This window comes from Melospiza georgiana, chromosome 1, assembly GCF_028018845.1.
Source record: "Melospiza georgiana isolate bMelGeo1 chromosome 1, bMelGeo1.pri, whole genome shotgun sequence".
In the NCBI taxonomy this organism is placed as follows: Eukaryota; Metazoa; Chordata; class Aves; order Passeriformes; family Passerellidae; genus Melospiza; species Melospiza georgiana.
In genome coordinates, this window is record NC_080430.1 from 100681241 (window position 1) to 100698597 (window position 17357).

General features: G+C 35.9%; 1 protein-coding gene across 1 annotated transcript in view; it reads right to left on the reverse strand.

Annotated features, from left to right (window-relative positions):
* The window catches only part of CDH7 (cadherin 7), an 83460-nt gene that overhangs the window by 21440 nt on the left and 44663 nt on the right, over window positions 1-17357 (reverse strand). The window contains exons 4-6 of the mRNA XM_058026028.1: window positions 14646-14765; window positions 12212-12379; window positions 10686-10873 (exon numbers count right to left, since the gene is read on the reverse strand). Of these exons, the coding sequence (XP_057882011.1) occupies window positions 10686-10873; window positions 12212-12379; window positions 14646-14765 (476 nt within the window). The remainder of the gene's footprint in view (window positions 1-10685; window positions 10874-12211; window positions 12380-14645; window positions 14766-17357) is intronic.

The following is a 17357-nucleotide window of genomic DNA, read 5'->3' on the forward strand; positions in this document are numbered from 1 at the left end:
CTTTTCAAATAAATACTGCATTAGAATCAAAAACTACCCCCCATAAAAATGAGACATCTGTGATCTGAGGTCTTCAGAAAGAAGAAAATTTTATTTGAGAAAAGAATAATTTTAGCACAGAGGCCATTACTGAAAGAAAACATCAAGTTAATATTAGAACCTTTTACCCTCTATCTATAGTCTTAGTTTGACAGCTTGCACCAAACAACCAACTAAATATTCCTTTGTAATTCCAAATTTAATCATTGTAAACCAGCAGCAAAATACTGAAGCACTTCTAAAGCTACAGTCTGGTTACTCAACTATGTCTTCAAACTATAATTCCAAGTGTATAAAACAGATTAAAAATGTTTTTCTGCAGTTCTGCTACTGAATACATCACAGGGATCTGAGATGTGCTTGCAAATTAATTCTCCAGCATCTGCAAAACATTCCAGTATTCGCTCAGAGGAGCAGCAGAGGTGAAACACACATCTGTTGACCTACAAGGGCCTAAGTTCTCCATCTAGTTACAGTCGGATAAATCCCAAATGAGCATCTTAAAGTCGGTGATTATGTTGATGCGATAATGCAGCTGCAAACCGTCTAGAGTCAAACATGAAAAATGAACTGCAGCACATCACACTCAGAAAGGCACTGAACTTTTACAAACTCTGTGTGGCAGCAAAAGGCTTCTCCAAATAGGAATACTTGTGATCCTCATATTATGCAAACACTTCTTGCACTGAATCAAAGCTGCAGTATCCACAGCTCTTGGAAAACAGATATGCTGAAATAGAAAGTTTGTCTGGATACTGCTCCCTGTACTGGATACAACTGGTCAGCATTCATTAATAAAGCATGCATAATAGTTTTTTTATTTTCACTTTGGTTTTATATTTAAAGGACAATACATGTGTTATAAAACAACCTCATAGCCATAATGCAAATGCAACGTGATGTTGGAATGATGAAAATGCCTCAGAAACTTCATTCTGTGGTGATAACAACTAGGCAAGTGATATGATCAGATGAGCAGCAAGGTTAAAGAGGGGACAAACTCTTAAGACATCTTAAGGCATTACATTATCTAATAAAAGCAAACTAATTAAAAAATTATGACCTGAAAAACAGCATAATAAATAAAGAAATGATAATCCAAAAAATGTGAAAGGCAAAAGGCCAACATTTGTTGAATTAAAAAAACCCCAAAAGACTCCAAAAAAAACTCACTAAAACCAAAACTCCCCCTCAAAAAACAAAAGTGCTGACCCTTTCATAAACAGTATATTTTAAATCAGAACATACAAAAGTATGTAGTGGAGAAAAGAAAGCTAATTTATCCTCATGGTATCTGCTGAAATTGGGTGATTGTGATTACAGTGATACCTAATCAAACACAGGAAAATTTGTCATGAGGCTGCAGAAAAGATAGCTTCTTCTAAGATACTAATGTCAACAGCACAGTCCTTCAAAGTAAAAAGAATTATGAAATTTCTGATTTAATAGACAAAATTTGTACCATATATGTAATTGGAAAAATTATATAAATTTTAGTTTTGTTTTAATAGACTAGTACAAAAAAAATAAATACTCTTCAAATTAATTTTAAGACACTCACATATCTCTATATTGATTAAAGAAAACTACTTTAGATCTTTATTAACTGAAATCATAAAGAAGCGTATTTTCATATGAATTTTTATTATGAAGGAGTGTTAGGCTAGTAGGGAATTCACCAAAAATACACACTCATGAGTAAAGTATTTCCTCATAGAAAAGGATGAAAAACTAACAGTGGTGTACATATGTATTCTAAACAGTCTTACTAAGTGTATGTTCAACCTTCTCTAACATAGCTATGTACATCTGAGAAAACCACCATATGGTCCTCGGTGTGATTGTAGTGAAATTCTTCCAGGAAAGCTATCAGCTGGTGATGCCTGCTTTTCACCAGTCACTCACAACTAAGGGAATCTCAGTAACTGAAAGAAGTAAACATCTGCTCTTAGCAACATGAATCCTTCTGTAGGATTCCCTCAGATATATTCTGGTGCCCAATGCTGCTGGCAGCATTCAAGATAGATAGAGCTCCTTGGTAATGAAAAATAAAGAAATATTTTTTTTAATTGAATCTATGTACATACACAGTGGAGATGGTGTTTAGAAGAGGGTAATTATGGATGGACAAATGCATTTTACAGTAATCTGTGATTTTATTGCAGTGGCAATAATGTTATTTCCAGTTCTTTCTAGCAGAGCCTGTCTTCTGTGGGGTGTGACAATGTCTACAAAAGCTACAGTCAACATCTTCAATCTGTTGCTCTGAGATATACAACCTCAGGTCCTGTGGGGAATACAGAGGTATCAATCAGAGTTTGAGGCAGAATATAATCTGGGAAAAGCAAACAAAATATCTAAGATATAATTAATGTGCAAGATGTCTTAACCTGGCATAAATTTTTTAACATTTTTTAGATAACATAATGAAGAAATTGCATGCCACACACACCCATGAGAGACAGAGAAAGTGACCTGAAAAGATTTTTTTTTTGTTATTTCTTCTTATCTAATTATCATTGGTGTCTATTACACAGACATTATTTAAATGGCTTTTGGATCATGCCTTCATTATTTTCTGCTATAACAAAAGCACAAGATTTCAGTGATGGAACAGCAACTTAAGAGACTGCAAATTACTACAGCAATGGTGAAGGTTAAATGGACAACATATACTTCAGTCCTTCAGCACAGTGAATAGAGCTTAACAACTTCATTAATATCTGTGCATTAGTCTTATCTGATTAGATCCCTTGCAGGATCTATATCTTTCCTTTTGTGAGGTCTGTCTCTTTTTTTCTTCTTTTCATTTTAAAGAGTAAGAATTTTATCCTCTTTGAAGGAAAACAAGTCTTCTATTTTAGAGAGGCTGAATATCAAGTTATAACTCACAGAAAGCCCATTTTTATAATGCTAACTTTTATTGCATGGTAACTTTGTAATAATGTACTTTTCAGAGGTGAAAATCCCATTTTTAAGCCCAGTTGAGGTTTTATATTGAAAACTGCAGTACATCAAACAAATGCACACAATCTCTCAAAGGAACCAGGGAAGCTTCAAGCTCTTACATTGTAAACTCTGATATAGAATTGAAAGAAAAAATTCTAGCTAAAAAAAAATAAAAGAAATGTTAACAGTAATGGAAAGATAGCTTTTCACTCAAAAGCTTATGCATAAACCCTCTCCTTTCCCCTCCCCCATTTTGTAATTGCCAATATTGCTTTTAGAATGAACTCAGGTTTTAAAATAATCTCTTAGCAGTCAATTTCTATGAGAAAGTATGCTACAACAATATTTTTCCCTTTAACATGCCTACCAGTTAGTGATATTGTGTTGGGGCTGTGTACTGAGGGCAGAAATGAAGGCAAAGTGAGCAAGAACTCTGCCTTGGGAAATCTTAATGCTTGTCACTTTCTGCAATAGGACACTGCAACCCTCACTCTGCAGAATATTTAGGGGTCTTCGGTCTTTTTTCCCCCTCCCTTTAATCCACTAAAATCTCTCCACAGAGTTCCAAATGGCTTGAATCACATCTCATAACATTTCAAAAAGTCACATATGGTACATAAATATACCTTGCAGGCTTTTTTAATATTAAATTACCATAACTACTTTACCAAATATTTGATAAAAGTGTAGGTGGATACAGAGCATCATGTTTTTATCTTTAGATATTTTGCTACTAAACTATTAATATTACTGAAGTCTAATTTGAGCCTGCTACTTGGTGGATAAAGTGAGATCTGTACTTAAATGATGCTTTTTTTAGTACACTATTTCTAGGAATGGTGCTTTGGAACCCACAAGAAATAAGGGTTTGTGTATGTACTTTGCTTAGAAAGCAAAGGCAAGACTCCATTCATGTGTATTGCAATTTGATTCTGTCAAAAATCAACATGAATTCACTTCAAAATTGTACATAGCTTAGCATGGACACTTCAGAATCTGTTGTATGAATTGACTGAATCATCATTTGCTTCCATAAATGTTTCTTCAATTCTAAGATTTCTACTGCAGAGGAAAATCTGACACATTTTTTCAAACTCCAATATATGCAGAAAAATTATGCTTTTTCTCCAAACACCCTCACTACTGTGAAATTGAGTTATGCAAATGATCAGAGTCCTTACTAACGGAGCATTGATAGCAGTATGCAAATTACAAATGAAACCACAGGAAGGAATTGATCCTACTCTACAGATGGAGAACTGAGTCACAGTGTGAACGAAGAAAAAAATTTGAGATACTTCTAAGAAATATAAATGCCTGATTCCTTTTCATAAACTCTACAACTCTAATTTTTCTGAAAAGATCGCATAAGATGGATGTTTTCCTAAACCCAGCTTAAATGCAACTGACACATCTAGTTTAGTTTTACTTTGAAATTGGCAGCCCATAGCTTTGGCCTGTGCACTCTTCACTGAGTTAAAAACTGGCCAGGCTCAGAGAGTTGGTAGTGACTGGAGTTACCTTCAGTTGCCATCCAATCACTGGTGTTCCCCAGGGCTCAGCGTTCAGTCCAGTCCTGTTGAATATCTATAAATAATTTGGATAGGGGGATTGAGTGCACCTCAGTAAGTTACAGACAACTCCAAGCTGGGTGGGAGCCTTGATCTGCTGGAGGGCAGGAAGGCTCTGCAGAGGCATCTGGACCAGCTGGATCGATGGGCTGAGGTCAGTTGTGTGTGGTTCAACAACGAAAGTGCAGGAGGGTTCTGTACCTGAGTGACAACAACCTCAGCAGTGGTACAGACTGGGGACAGAGTGGCTGGAAAACTGCCCATCAGAAAAGAATTTGAGAATCCTCATCACGAGCCAGCATGTGCCCACATGCCTCAGAGGCTGATATCAAAACCAGCGTGTCTAGGGGGAAAAGGGCAGTGCCCTCCTATACTTGGCACAAGTGAGACCACACCTTGAGTCCTGTGTCCAGTTTTGGGCCCCCATTCAGGAGGTGCTGGAGTGCAGGGAGAAGGGCAATGGATATTGCAAAATATTCTACAGAGTGAGGGTTGCAGTGTCTTGATGAATGGTCTAGACAATAAGTCGGGTAAGGAGTGGCTGAAGGAACTGGGGTTGTTTAGCCTGGAAAAAAGGAGGCTCAGAGGGGACATTATTTTCTACAACTGCCTAAAAAGAGATTGCATTGAGGTGGGGGTCAACCTCTTCTCCCAGGTAACTAGGGATAATACTAGACAACACAGATACAAGATGTGACAGGTAAAGGTTCAGGCTGGACATTACAAAGATTGTTTTTCACTGGAAGGGGACTTAAGCCTAGAAACAGATTGCCCAGGGAATCATCATCCCTGGAAGTGTTCAAGAAATGACTGGATGTGCCACTATAGTTTAACTGACATGGTGGTATTTGATCAAAGACTGGATTTGATGAATTTGGAGGTCTCTTCCAACCTTAATTATGCTATCTTATGATTCTATTCTCTTCTATTCTGCTCCATTTTATGAATTACCAAAAGACTGAGCTACAGTGCAGAGATTAGCCAAACTCATATTATTTGCAACATCAGAATTGTAGCATGAACTGCTCCAAAAAGGATAAAAATAAGAAAAATTTCTTCTGTTTCATTTGACAAGTGAGAACTTTTCATTTATTTGTTAGTATTATTTAACAAAAGAGAAAGTGAGTAAATAAAGAAGTAGGAAGATTTCCACAGGGACTTGAAACTGCTAGGCCACAAATTATATGAATATAGTAGGTTACAGGAAAAGACCCTTATTAGCTTTCCTACCAATTTCCCACCCTTTGTTTAAGCAGAGAATTTTACTTACAGGTCTCATTTACATGTTATTTACAACTTCTGAAGAAAGAGGAAAGACAAAGAAAAAGAAAGTCAAAGTTTGTCTTCTAGAATTTTTCATATCCTATTTCAGGTAATGAAATGGCTGGAAATAGTCTAAAAACGATTCACACACTTTTATACACCATTGTAGACACATGCTGGATACATGCTTTGCATACGAATTGGTTAATGTATTGCAGAAGAGAGTAGATTTTTTTTTTTTTTAGTGCCAATAACTAAGTAAATGCTTCAATACTGTTTTACTAGCTTTTGGCATTAGATGAAATTTGAGCTTCTCTAATCTTACAGAAACCAATTCTACCCAAACACAATCTGCTGTCACTACGTAAGCCATAAATAATGAACAAAATTAGTCCTTGTCCCAAATATTTTTAAAATTCTGTGTGTGAGGTTTTTTGTTTATTCATTTTTGTTTGATTGGTTTATTTGGGTTTGGGTTTTTTGTTTGGGGGTAGTGTTTTTTTGTTTTGAAGGAAATTAAGCAACTTCCTGAAATACGTGAACTACTCATCTCATTCATTCAATTTTGATTCAAGTATCCTAACTGAGATAAAATAAAATAAGGTGTGATGAGTATGTGAAAGCCCATAGGGCTGCAAAAACTCTACAGGGATAGAAGCACACATGCTTCTTAGTTGTGCTGCATAAGGTGTAGTCCAGTCCTGCTCTTTACTCTTGGAAAGGACAAAGACCAAGTGGATAATGACACAGAGAAAGCATTCTTCCCTTGTCTCTTTCCATATGGTCAAGGGAGTAATTACAGGAGCGCCAGACTATTGCCAAAATGTGATTTTGAGCTGAGGTTTAATCTAATAGTCAATCCACACTGACATTAGGCACTAGGTAGCAACAGTACTAGCATGTTCAGGAACATGTAATCCCTAGTCCTGCCATGGCTGCAAGAACTATGAGCAGAACTACCACTATTATTCAGAAAATAGCACTGTTCTCAAAGTGTTAGGAGAAAAATCCTGAATAAACTGTGCAAGCCAGAGAGATATCTGGGTGTATAACAAGGCAGAAGAGTTATAAAGGAAGGAATACACTGCATAAATTTCAAAGAAAATCACTATTAATAGTAAAAACGTTTTTTTTTCCCCACTGGCTCGTGATGTTATGAAATCTCTTTGTTGCAGGGTACAGAGAAAAAAATGTGTTCAAACAGGAATAGAAAACAATCCAAAACAAAAAATTAAACACACTCAAATCTGTTCACCAGTAATCTTGAGATACACCTAACCATGTAACACTTTTCTCATTCTAATATCATGGTACTTGGTGTCTCTCTGCTTCAAACAAGATCATTTTCCTGCAATTTTTGCTCATTCACTGGGCATTTTTCTTTAATATTCCATAAAAGGAATGCTGTGAAATAAAAATAAAAAGGAACATAAAAATCCATCTTTACATGGTGAGTTCTTAAATCTCAGTACTCTTCCTGCAGTTTTCTTTTCTTTCTTACAAAAACTCTTTTTTTAAATTTAATGCTTAAATTTATGTGTTAAAAGAAGTGTTAGTGTTGAGTGAGGAAGTCAACTTTCAAAGTTGTCTTGAAGTGGTTATCCTTCTAAAAACAGAATGCAAAATCCTCAGCTTGTGTGTGGAACTCGGATAACCAGGTGCCAAACTTTCTCCAACAACACCCAGCACAAAAATGAATGGAGAAGTGCCTTCAGCTGCTCAGTTACTGCCGGTGATTTTCATGCCCAGCCTGCTGAGCTTTATGTACAATTGCAGCAGAAGTGCGCAAAACTAAAGCACCCATTTGCATTCAGAACCCAAGAGTGCCTTTTCATAAGTCTTTGCCTTGGCATTCTACTGCCTAATGTGTACGCAAATGTGATATCTGAGCATATCAATAATCAGAAGTTGAAAAGGATAGGCATGCATTTTGAGGCTGAGCTGTTTCTCAATACCTCAGCTGATTTTAGGGCATGAAAAAGAGAAAGTTAATTGCACTCAGAGGAGTACAGAACATCATGTGCTGGACAGTAAAATTTTTAGGCAGATTTCAAGCTACAAAGTTAATTTCTTCCCTGATTTCCAACTAATAAGCACAATTATCATGCAGGGATAACCTGACTCCATAGTGATCTGGCAGATAAGGCTCAGTGATTGAAACCTCCTTAACCTCCATACACAGTTATAAATAATGGTCTCAATTCAATTTATTGTCCAGAAGACAGTGCAGTTGCCTGCTAGTCACTGTGCTTCAGTTCCTCATTTCTAGACACTGCTCTCTACAAGGTTGGCAGGGAGGGTCTTTCAGCAAAGCACAAGGTTCCCTGGAGTCAAAATGAAAAGCTAAGGACATCTTGAGGTTCGGGAGGTGGCCCTCAGTGTGGGAAATCACCTTTGGGTATGTGAGGGTTTGGGTGAAGGCAGTCAATTTTCCCCACAGCACAACAGCATTGTGCTTTGCTTTGGTAGCTGGAAAGGTATTGACAACACGCCAGCTTTTGGCTACTGCCAAGCAGTACTGGCACAGCATCAGCGCTGTCTCTCCAACATTTCCCACACAGATGGGCAAGATCCTGGGAGGAAGCACAGCCAGAACAGTGGACCCAAAAGGACCAAAGAGATATTCCATGCCGTAGGGCATCTGATATAAAACCTAAGAGAAAGTGGAGGTTGGAGTGGGGGAGTGGGCATTTCTTATTTACAACCTTTGCCTTCTGAAGCAATTGCTATTTGAATTGAAGCCCTGCTTCCCAGGAAGCAGCCGGGCATCTCCATAAGGAATAAGATCTTCTGGTTTTTCGCTTTGCTTGGCATGCATGTGACCCTTAGTTTTGCTTTCATAAACTGCTTGAACCACAAGGTCTTCTCCATCTCATTTTCACACACTGTCCTGCTGAAGAGAGGGTAATAGACTGGCTTGGTGGGCACCTTGCACTAGCCAAGGACTACCTACCACACAGAGGAAAAGAAGTCAAAAATAGTAGGAAAATTAGAGAAAAGTCAAACGCTGCAGAGAAAGTAGTCTTAATTCTTGTGTCAAAATATAGCAGAATGTAGGTATAAAAATTATTAGCAGATTAGATCATTTGATCAGGTCAAAAATTCGTACCCTTTTGATGTATTCTAACAGCTGTTTCATAGAGCTCTTCTCTGGACAAACACTCAGTAGTGAAAAGTCCAGTTCAGCTCCCTCGTTAAAATGATTACAGAAATAACAAATGGCAATTATTTGGTCCACTGTATAGCACTGAAATCAGGATACTCCAGGAACAAATACCATGACCACAAAATCATACTAAAAAATAAAAAAATAAAAAATGGAAATGAACTCACCAGTTCTCATATTATATCACTGAAGGCCCTGACTGATTCAGTGCTGCTCATTGTGGCACTGGTAAATGTTCTCCCTCTAGGATAAGCACATTTCTCCCAAATCCTTGCCCAAAACTTTAAATGAGCAAGCTGAAGGAGCCACACTGAATTTGGCTGTTGAACAAAAAGACTACTAACTTTTCACCATTTGTATTTCAAATGTGCTAAGCAGAAGTACATTTTGTAAGAAGCCTAAGATGGATGTTTTTTCCTTGAAAAAAGATTCACATTACACATATTATGATCTTTCAAGGGTGAACATACTTCATTTGTTGTGACATCTATGGATGATTACCAGCTCTCAATAGGTGTTAAGGGCATCAGAGAGTTAGCCCATTGCTTTGCAACATCTTACACTCTTAAATTCTTTCAAAGAGAAATATAACTGAAAATTTATATTGCTAGAAGAAATTGATACACCAGAGAAGGGAAAAAAACCCCAATACAACAAGACAAAAAAGCATCCCAGCTGATAGGTGAAGTTTACAAAGATTAAAGGCTATTTAGGGGAAAAAAATCTGTTATGAAATAACACTATGTACAAACATAGGTCCTTGTTTGGAAACATAGGTACATGTATTCCAAAATGCCAAGTTATTCCTACACTTTAAGGATATGGAATTATTGAGGCATCCATTCAGTGTAGATAGCTGGGTAAGCAGCTGCAGTAGGAGCTGCAGGCTGAGCTCTGGGTGGGAAGCCCAGGCCATGAAATACCACCCTCTGCATGACAAAGGGACTTGACAAGCATTCACATATTAAGAGTAGGAAATTATATGAGAGATTCTTCTAAGGTGTTGTATTTCTTCTACTGTTCAAAAAAAATTTCTTGAAAAATATTTGAGGACATTTTTTTCTTCTTAAAAGGGTAGTCTAAAATGTGTTGCAGCAATATGAGGAAGCTTAGTTTTAATAATTTTATATCTACATGATCTTTCAGTTCCATAATGCTTTCTAACTGCACATATAGAAAGATTATTTTTAAAATTATTAAAATTTTCAGGGTTTTTTAAAATAATATTTTAAATAATACATTATCTTGTAAACCTACTACTTTTACTGTTTATAACTTTAAATTAATAATGTGTGCTTTCTGAATAGTACCACCTCAAATAAAGACATCCAGATAATTATTTTTAAAGTTAATTTCAGGATCCATTTTTTATTTGGAGCTTTCATTTTTGCTGCAAGATACATTTTCACACTTTCTACTATTTAATACAAAGATAAATGAGACTAAAATTTAGATTCTCATTCAAATGCGGTTCTTTAAAATGCACACCTCAAAAAATACAGGTCTTGTCAAAGAAAATGCAGAATATTTTTCAGCGTAAGTCATTAAAAACCTCAAAATCACACAAGTCAAGATGAAATATACCAATGGAAACATTTACAGCAGACAAAGCTCTAAAAAACAAAAGCTCATACTCTCATTACCTGCCCCCATCTTGAAGAGTTCCAAACAGAACCAGAGGGTAAAATCAGACTCACCTTCTGAATAGTTATGATTCCCTCCTGGGTGTCTTTGTCAACAGAAACTTTGAATACTCCCAAGCCATCACCATCCACAATCTTGTACTCCATTTCAGCATTAGGTCCAACATCTGCATCTGCAGCTTTTATTCTGGCCACCACAGAAGCCACTGGCAAAGACTCTGGGACATTATACTGATAAGATCCTGTAAAATTTAAAAAATTGATGAATTCAGAGTATTCTGGGACTGAAAGCTAAAAAAAAATTAAAATCTAGCTTTCTTAAATCTACATTCCTTTAAATCATGTGCCTGGACATTTACTCAGGCTACAAGAAAATATTATTCAGTTTTGAAACAGAATTGCACTTTTTGCTAAGCTTTCTTTATGATAGACTCCAAGTACAAAAGGCATAACTTCTTCATATTACATTAGAAGTATAAGGCAAAGAGGCAAAAATAAAATTCCAAACTTAAATGCAAATCATAATATGAGTCCCTGATAATGCAGTTTTACTTTGTTTACCAGAAAAGAGGAAAGAAAAGCAAATAAGTAAAATAATATCAATATAAAAACGTATTATTCTATAGTTTATATCTTGATTAGGCAGTTCACAATCTGAATATCACTAGAAACTAATATATATTAATTTCTTTATCAGTAAATACACCATCTTGACAATTCTAGCTCTTTTTATTCAAGCAGAAAATGATATATTTGTTGTCAAAAGGGTATCAGAGTGCATTCTGTAGCCAATAACACCCTCACCTTCAAAAGAAACTTCAGTTGTTCTATTATTATTTCAAGCAGTTGGTGGCTTGAAATAACAGGAAATCTATTATGTACAGATCTATTTTTTCCATCGTTGGAGGTGAAGCTGGAGCTGACATGAATATATCCTTCATATTACTTTCTATGTTACCACGCTTTTTTTTTTTTTTTATTAATAAAAAAGGACCCCAAACAGAACACTTTGAATAAACTGAGCACTTCTGGTTTGAGCATACAAATCTGTGCTCCTTTCTTAGGTTAGGATGAGAGCCACCTTGGTCAAAAACATGAAATGGAGGGAAGGTGACTTCCCAGCTCTTTGGTATTTAACTCTTAAGGAAACCCTGTAAGCATGTGTCAATGCCAAAGGAATACAAAGGATCAAGGGTCAAATTAAAGAATCCTGAAGCCTAACTGGAAAGACCGAAATACCTATTAGGATATTTATTTTTTTGTCTATTTATTCACAGAGAGGAAGTAAAATAAATCAATAAATGTCCCTACTGCTGTAAGCCATTTCAAATGATCTGGTATGCATGAGACAAAGAAAAATGATGCTTACATAATAATAATAATAATAATAATAATAATAATAATAATGATGATGATGATGATGATGATGATGATGATGATGATGTAGTTTTTCAGTCAGTGTTTAACAAAGAACTTAACATGGAAAATAAGCACTTTTTTGTTTAGAAATAGAAGTGTGTAAGGAAAATAGCAGTGTTTAGGAATAATATTACAAATCACATATTGACAAAGGAACTTACTGCGTGGGAAGCGGGGCGGGTTGTCATTTACATCAGTCAGGGTGACAGTCACAGATGTAGTCCCTGACAATCCCCCATTCTGCCCAACCATGTCCTTTGCTTGGATAACTAACAGGTACTGGTCCTTGGCTTCTCTGTCCATATTTGGAAGGGCAGTCTTGATAACACCTGCAGAAAGACAAGGTGTCAAGGATCACACAAGCAAAAATATGCTGCTGTAAAAGCTGAGTTTGCCTTTAAAAGGTAACGGCAGATCAGTGATTGCAGCAAGAGTGGAATGACTTAATTCCAACACTAATATAACAGGGTTTGACTAGGAGTTGCACTGACATACCATAAGCTTATTTTAAATAGTCACCAAACCCATCAATTTTTCTTTACTTGGTAACACAGTGCATGATTGTGTTTTTCAAGTGTCTTCTCCCTGACCTGGTCTTCAAAATGTCTTGGGTAACACTTCCTTCCCTGCAAGATGTAATTTTCTGTATTTGATTTCCCACTCTTTTAGAGCTAGGAAAAACAGAATATTCAGCATTCATTCTTTAAAATTCTAAGGTCAAGATTCATTTCACTATCTTTTGGATACCTATTCAAGACATTAACTCTTACCAATACTGATAACATGCCACACTTTGCAGATACATGAAATGACCTTATTTTGCCATATATTGGGTTTACCAATGTCCACTTCTAAAACACTGGCACAATAAAGAAATTTTTTATTTAGTAATAAAATACTTAAATACCTGAAGTATTTTTTGTTATGTCCATTTGATAATCTGCATAATTAACAATATGTAATTAATTGACATGAAATGAAAACTAGAAGAAAATTCCACGTTTTATTCTTTCAGGTCTGCTGATATGCATCAAAAAATAAATATGCCTTCTCAAAATATGATGATTTTATGAATATTTCATGCCCAGTACATAATACAGCTGCTAACCCTGATTTCCAGAGAGGCAGCCGTTTGCTACTCCAGCACTTAGTGTCAGCAGTAAAAGAAACATAAACAAACTAAATAAAGAAGAGGCACATGGGGACACATATCTCTTCATCTGCTATTTGTTGAATGTTAGCTTAGAGTTTTATTTCTTTTTCCCCTTATGAATGTTGGACTTGTCATTAATCACCTTTGGATTGAAACATTTATTTCACCAACGGACTGCCTGGCACTATTTCACCCATTTTTCAAGATGTGTGAAAATGCAATTAATATACAATTTAATAGTGTTATTGTTTCTACTTTGCTTTTCCTGTCATAGTTAAATTACCAGGTAAAGTTACCCAGTCATTTGGAAGCAAACTGTCATGCACACAGGAAATTTGAGTATCACATCAAAGTGAGGAAAATGTATGCAAACATTTCAGTCTGAATTCTTCAATATTTTTATTTAACAGAAACTACCATATTATTTTTCACTGGTTGCCTGTAGCCATCATCACAACATACATGGTATATAAGCACACATGGAGAGGGAGAAAAAGAGAGAAAACCTATGAATAATACTCATTGGAGGGAAAAGGACAGTGCTATATATCCCTGCTGAGCATGGATCTGCTGCAATATGGAGATAATTATAGTAGTTATTTCTGCAAATTTAGATGCTGCTAAATAGAGTGTGACTTTTTTGGTCACAATATTGGGACTCAGGTCTGATTCATATCATGGATCGTTTATAATTAAAAGGGTGATATTTTTTCTCTTTTGTCTCAGCTTGGTTATACCCAAAATGAAGATTATAACTCTTCTCTTGGTAGGTGTAAGTGAAGGCTCAAGCACTAAATTGAAATGAACAAAAACCTACTTTCCTGCATTATGAAAAGTCCAGCAGAATGGGTAATATTTATAAAAACAACAGAAGATTAAAGGTTGCATTTTGTTGTGGCTTAAAAATATTCACATTTCAAGAAAATTATAAAAACAAAGCTTCACTAGCAATATGTTTTGAAAGTGGCCGCAAAATATTATATCTGACAAGCATAAGAAGCACAGTGTGTCCTTCTTCAAATTAATAAGAAGGGATTCATTTTCCACAACTAAACTTCACTTTGAAAAGTAGAATGGAGAGTAATTGAGCCTTAAATATATTCTTATGGAACCTGACTGTGTGACATTTAGGTATTTCTGAAATCTGCAAAAATGTTCAATGAATTTTGAAATTTTCACTGAAAAGAGAGATGACAATGGGCAGCACACCAATTAGCTGGCAGATTGAAAAAATAATAAATTCCATTCCAGCAAAGTCTCTTTATTACATAGCTCAGACGTATGGCTTTCATAATGCATTCTAAACAATAAGAGATTAAATATCAATAAAACACGAATGCATTCAATTAACAATGTGGTCATATTAATAAGTTCCTAGCAAGTTATAATGAACACTTTCCTCTTTTTCTCAACATTACTGCAAAGGGTTTATGTACATTTACCTGTTTTGGGCTCCACAGAGAAGTAAGGCTGTCCTTGCAATATGCTGTAAACCACTCGAGCACTGTTGCCGTAAGTAGGATCATCTGCATCAGTGGCTGTCACTTGAACCACAGAGGTACCTGTAAAATGTTTGAGGGACTGTTGCACACGAAAGAGAGAAAAATCTGAACTACACTTACTCTATATGCTGTGCCAGTACATATCTGGAACAGTGTGAGGTGGCTTCTCCCAACTGCTCATCGTTTCCATGCTGACTCTGTTTACTGAATCAGTTTTTATTTGTAAACCGGTAGTATCAGCTACTACAGAATTCCATCTTCCCAAGTAGTCACAAGCATTGATTCACAGCAGTAAAATCATCTCACTCATTAGCTCCTCCTCTCTATCTCTGCCTTTGGTGGAGGATGTGTCAGCAAAATTTCAGTAATGATGGTGAAGCCTAAAGTTTTTTTGAGTATGAAATACAGTAGTAGTAGTTTTCCTTTAAAGAGAAGTCTGCTTGCTGAAATTGTAATAACTCATAAGAAATTCAAATATACATACATATACGTTTTACAAATTTTGATAAATGTACACAGAATTATTGTTAGTCTATAGAATTGTTTACTGCTTCATAAAGAGATGGCTGAAGAGTTTCTGTCTCAGCTCAGAGAAAATCTGGTGAAAGTGATCTCTAAATTCCTTTAAAAAGCAATAATTTCACTCAATAATTTGCAATACTGATTTCCTTCAATATATCTGCAATATCAATTGTGGTGGTTATCTATTGTGTAAAGATCCCTCAAGCAAAAAATGTCTCTATTTTAACAGAAATAAGAAAGAAAAATTTCTAACTGGCTAACAAGAAGGTTATGTTTTGTGAGGATCTCATTCTGCATCCATCTCCTATTCATTATGTTCTGCATGTCAGTTCCCATTTGTTTTGTTCTAGACAACAGCTTTCATGGTGTATGCTGAGAGCAGAATAAAATAACACATGGAGCCAGGGCCTTGGCCATGGTCACCATCCTTTGATAGACAGAAAAGATTATTTTTTCTCACTGGCAGATTGTCTGTAACATTCAGACCTTCCATTGACCAGCACAGGGACCCGTTTGGAGGTGAGACTGCAAATTAATATTGTATCAAGTTGGCAGATGCTCAGTAAAAATCTTCAAGAGAGGATCAGATTGCTTCATAGACTTTATTTATTCACACAATTAGAGAGAAGCATTTTTTAAACACAACGTTCATTTTCTGAAAGGACAAGCTTTTGACACCTGAAAATGAGACCAGCAAGCCTTGAAATGACTTTTTAAGAATAAACTGCAATAGCAAGTGTCCATGTTGAACTTAACATAAATAGTATTCTGGTCAGTTTTACTTGGAATGTTCAGGAAATGGGAGAAAGCTCTGAAATTCTTTTTACCTTTTATAGTATATCACTCATCCATTTTCCTCATCTTTTCCATTCTGAGTTAAGTAGGACATCGTAAATGGAACCTAGGACTCAAACTTTGGAGCAAGGATTAAGTGCAGCCCTCCATAAAATGGAACAGACTGCAAAGGATGGGTCCTGCTTGAAAGAATTCTGACCAGAAATGATCATTCGTAAAACAAATTTATTGGGATAATGGCCTAATTAGCCAACATTCCTGATCTCTATTCCCGAAGTATCCATGACAAAGTAGTGGCGTTGCAATTCCATTTAAATGCAATTTTTCTGTCTTGTGACCGGTCTAATATTTTTGGACAGGGAAAAGGTTTTTCCCAACCTGAAATTTCACATGCAACTATTAAGTAGATAGAAATTTTAAAAAGAAGATTGCTAGTTAATTCATCAAGTCTTTTATCAGTTTTGGGACCTAAAAATACATCCATTTTCTGTTCACCAGTAACTAAGAGCTTTGATTCACTATGTCAAAGTGATTTTACAGATTACTCTATGATGTAATTTCATACAGGGACCTATTTTAAACTTGGCAAAGTCTATCCAGCTTTTGAGAACAAGGGTACAGTAATGACTGTTTGACATCCTGTGTTCTTTGTGAAAGCCAGGCTTACCACACTTACAAAGTCACTAAGCCCTGCCAATGAAGCTTACAATGTCCGCAAATATTGGCAAAAGTGCTTATAAACCTCTCACACAGTTATGTCTTTCCCCCTGCTCTTGCTGCTTTCAAGGGCCCCAGACCAATACAAGATCAAAGAAATTACAAGCTCTGCAATCTCAGCACGGACATTTTCAAAATACTGCAAGTTTAGAAGTGCTTGTTTGCTGTAAAAATCTATTGATGTAGCAAACAAACCCTCTACATTTCAGGAAATGAATAAAGTCATTATCTGAATTTGATTGTGTCTCTCCTAAAACACATGAATCCTTCAGAAAAGGGTGGGTTTTAAGTAGAAATTCTAACATCAAATCTTTCTGTGATAATTCCATTTAAATGTAATCAGTAACTAAAAAGCAATGGTACTTTTCCAGGCCCTCTGTGCTAATCAACTTCTTCTAAACATCAGTGGGGGAAAGATCTAAAACTAAAACCCATTATATTGTCATTATTTCTTTGTTAATTGCACACACACCAAAAAAAATTAAAAAAAAAAAAAAGAGCTTTTGAAGCCCCATGCTGAGAGGGAGATTTCTGCACACCACTTTTTTCAAGAATATGCAAGATAACAGAAGGTATTCTAATTATGTGAAAAGTCCTATGTGTAGGAAATCTGTTCCA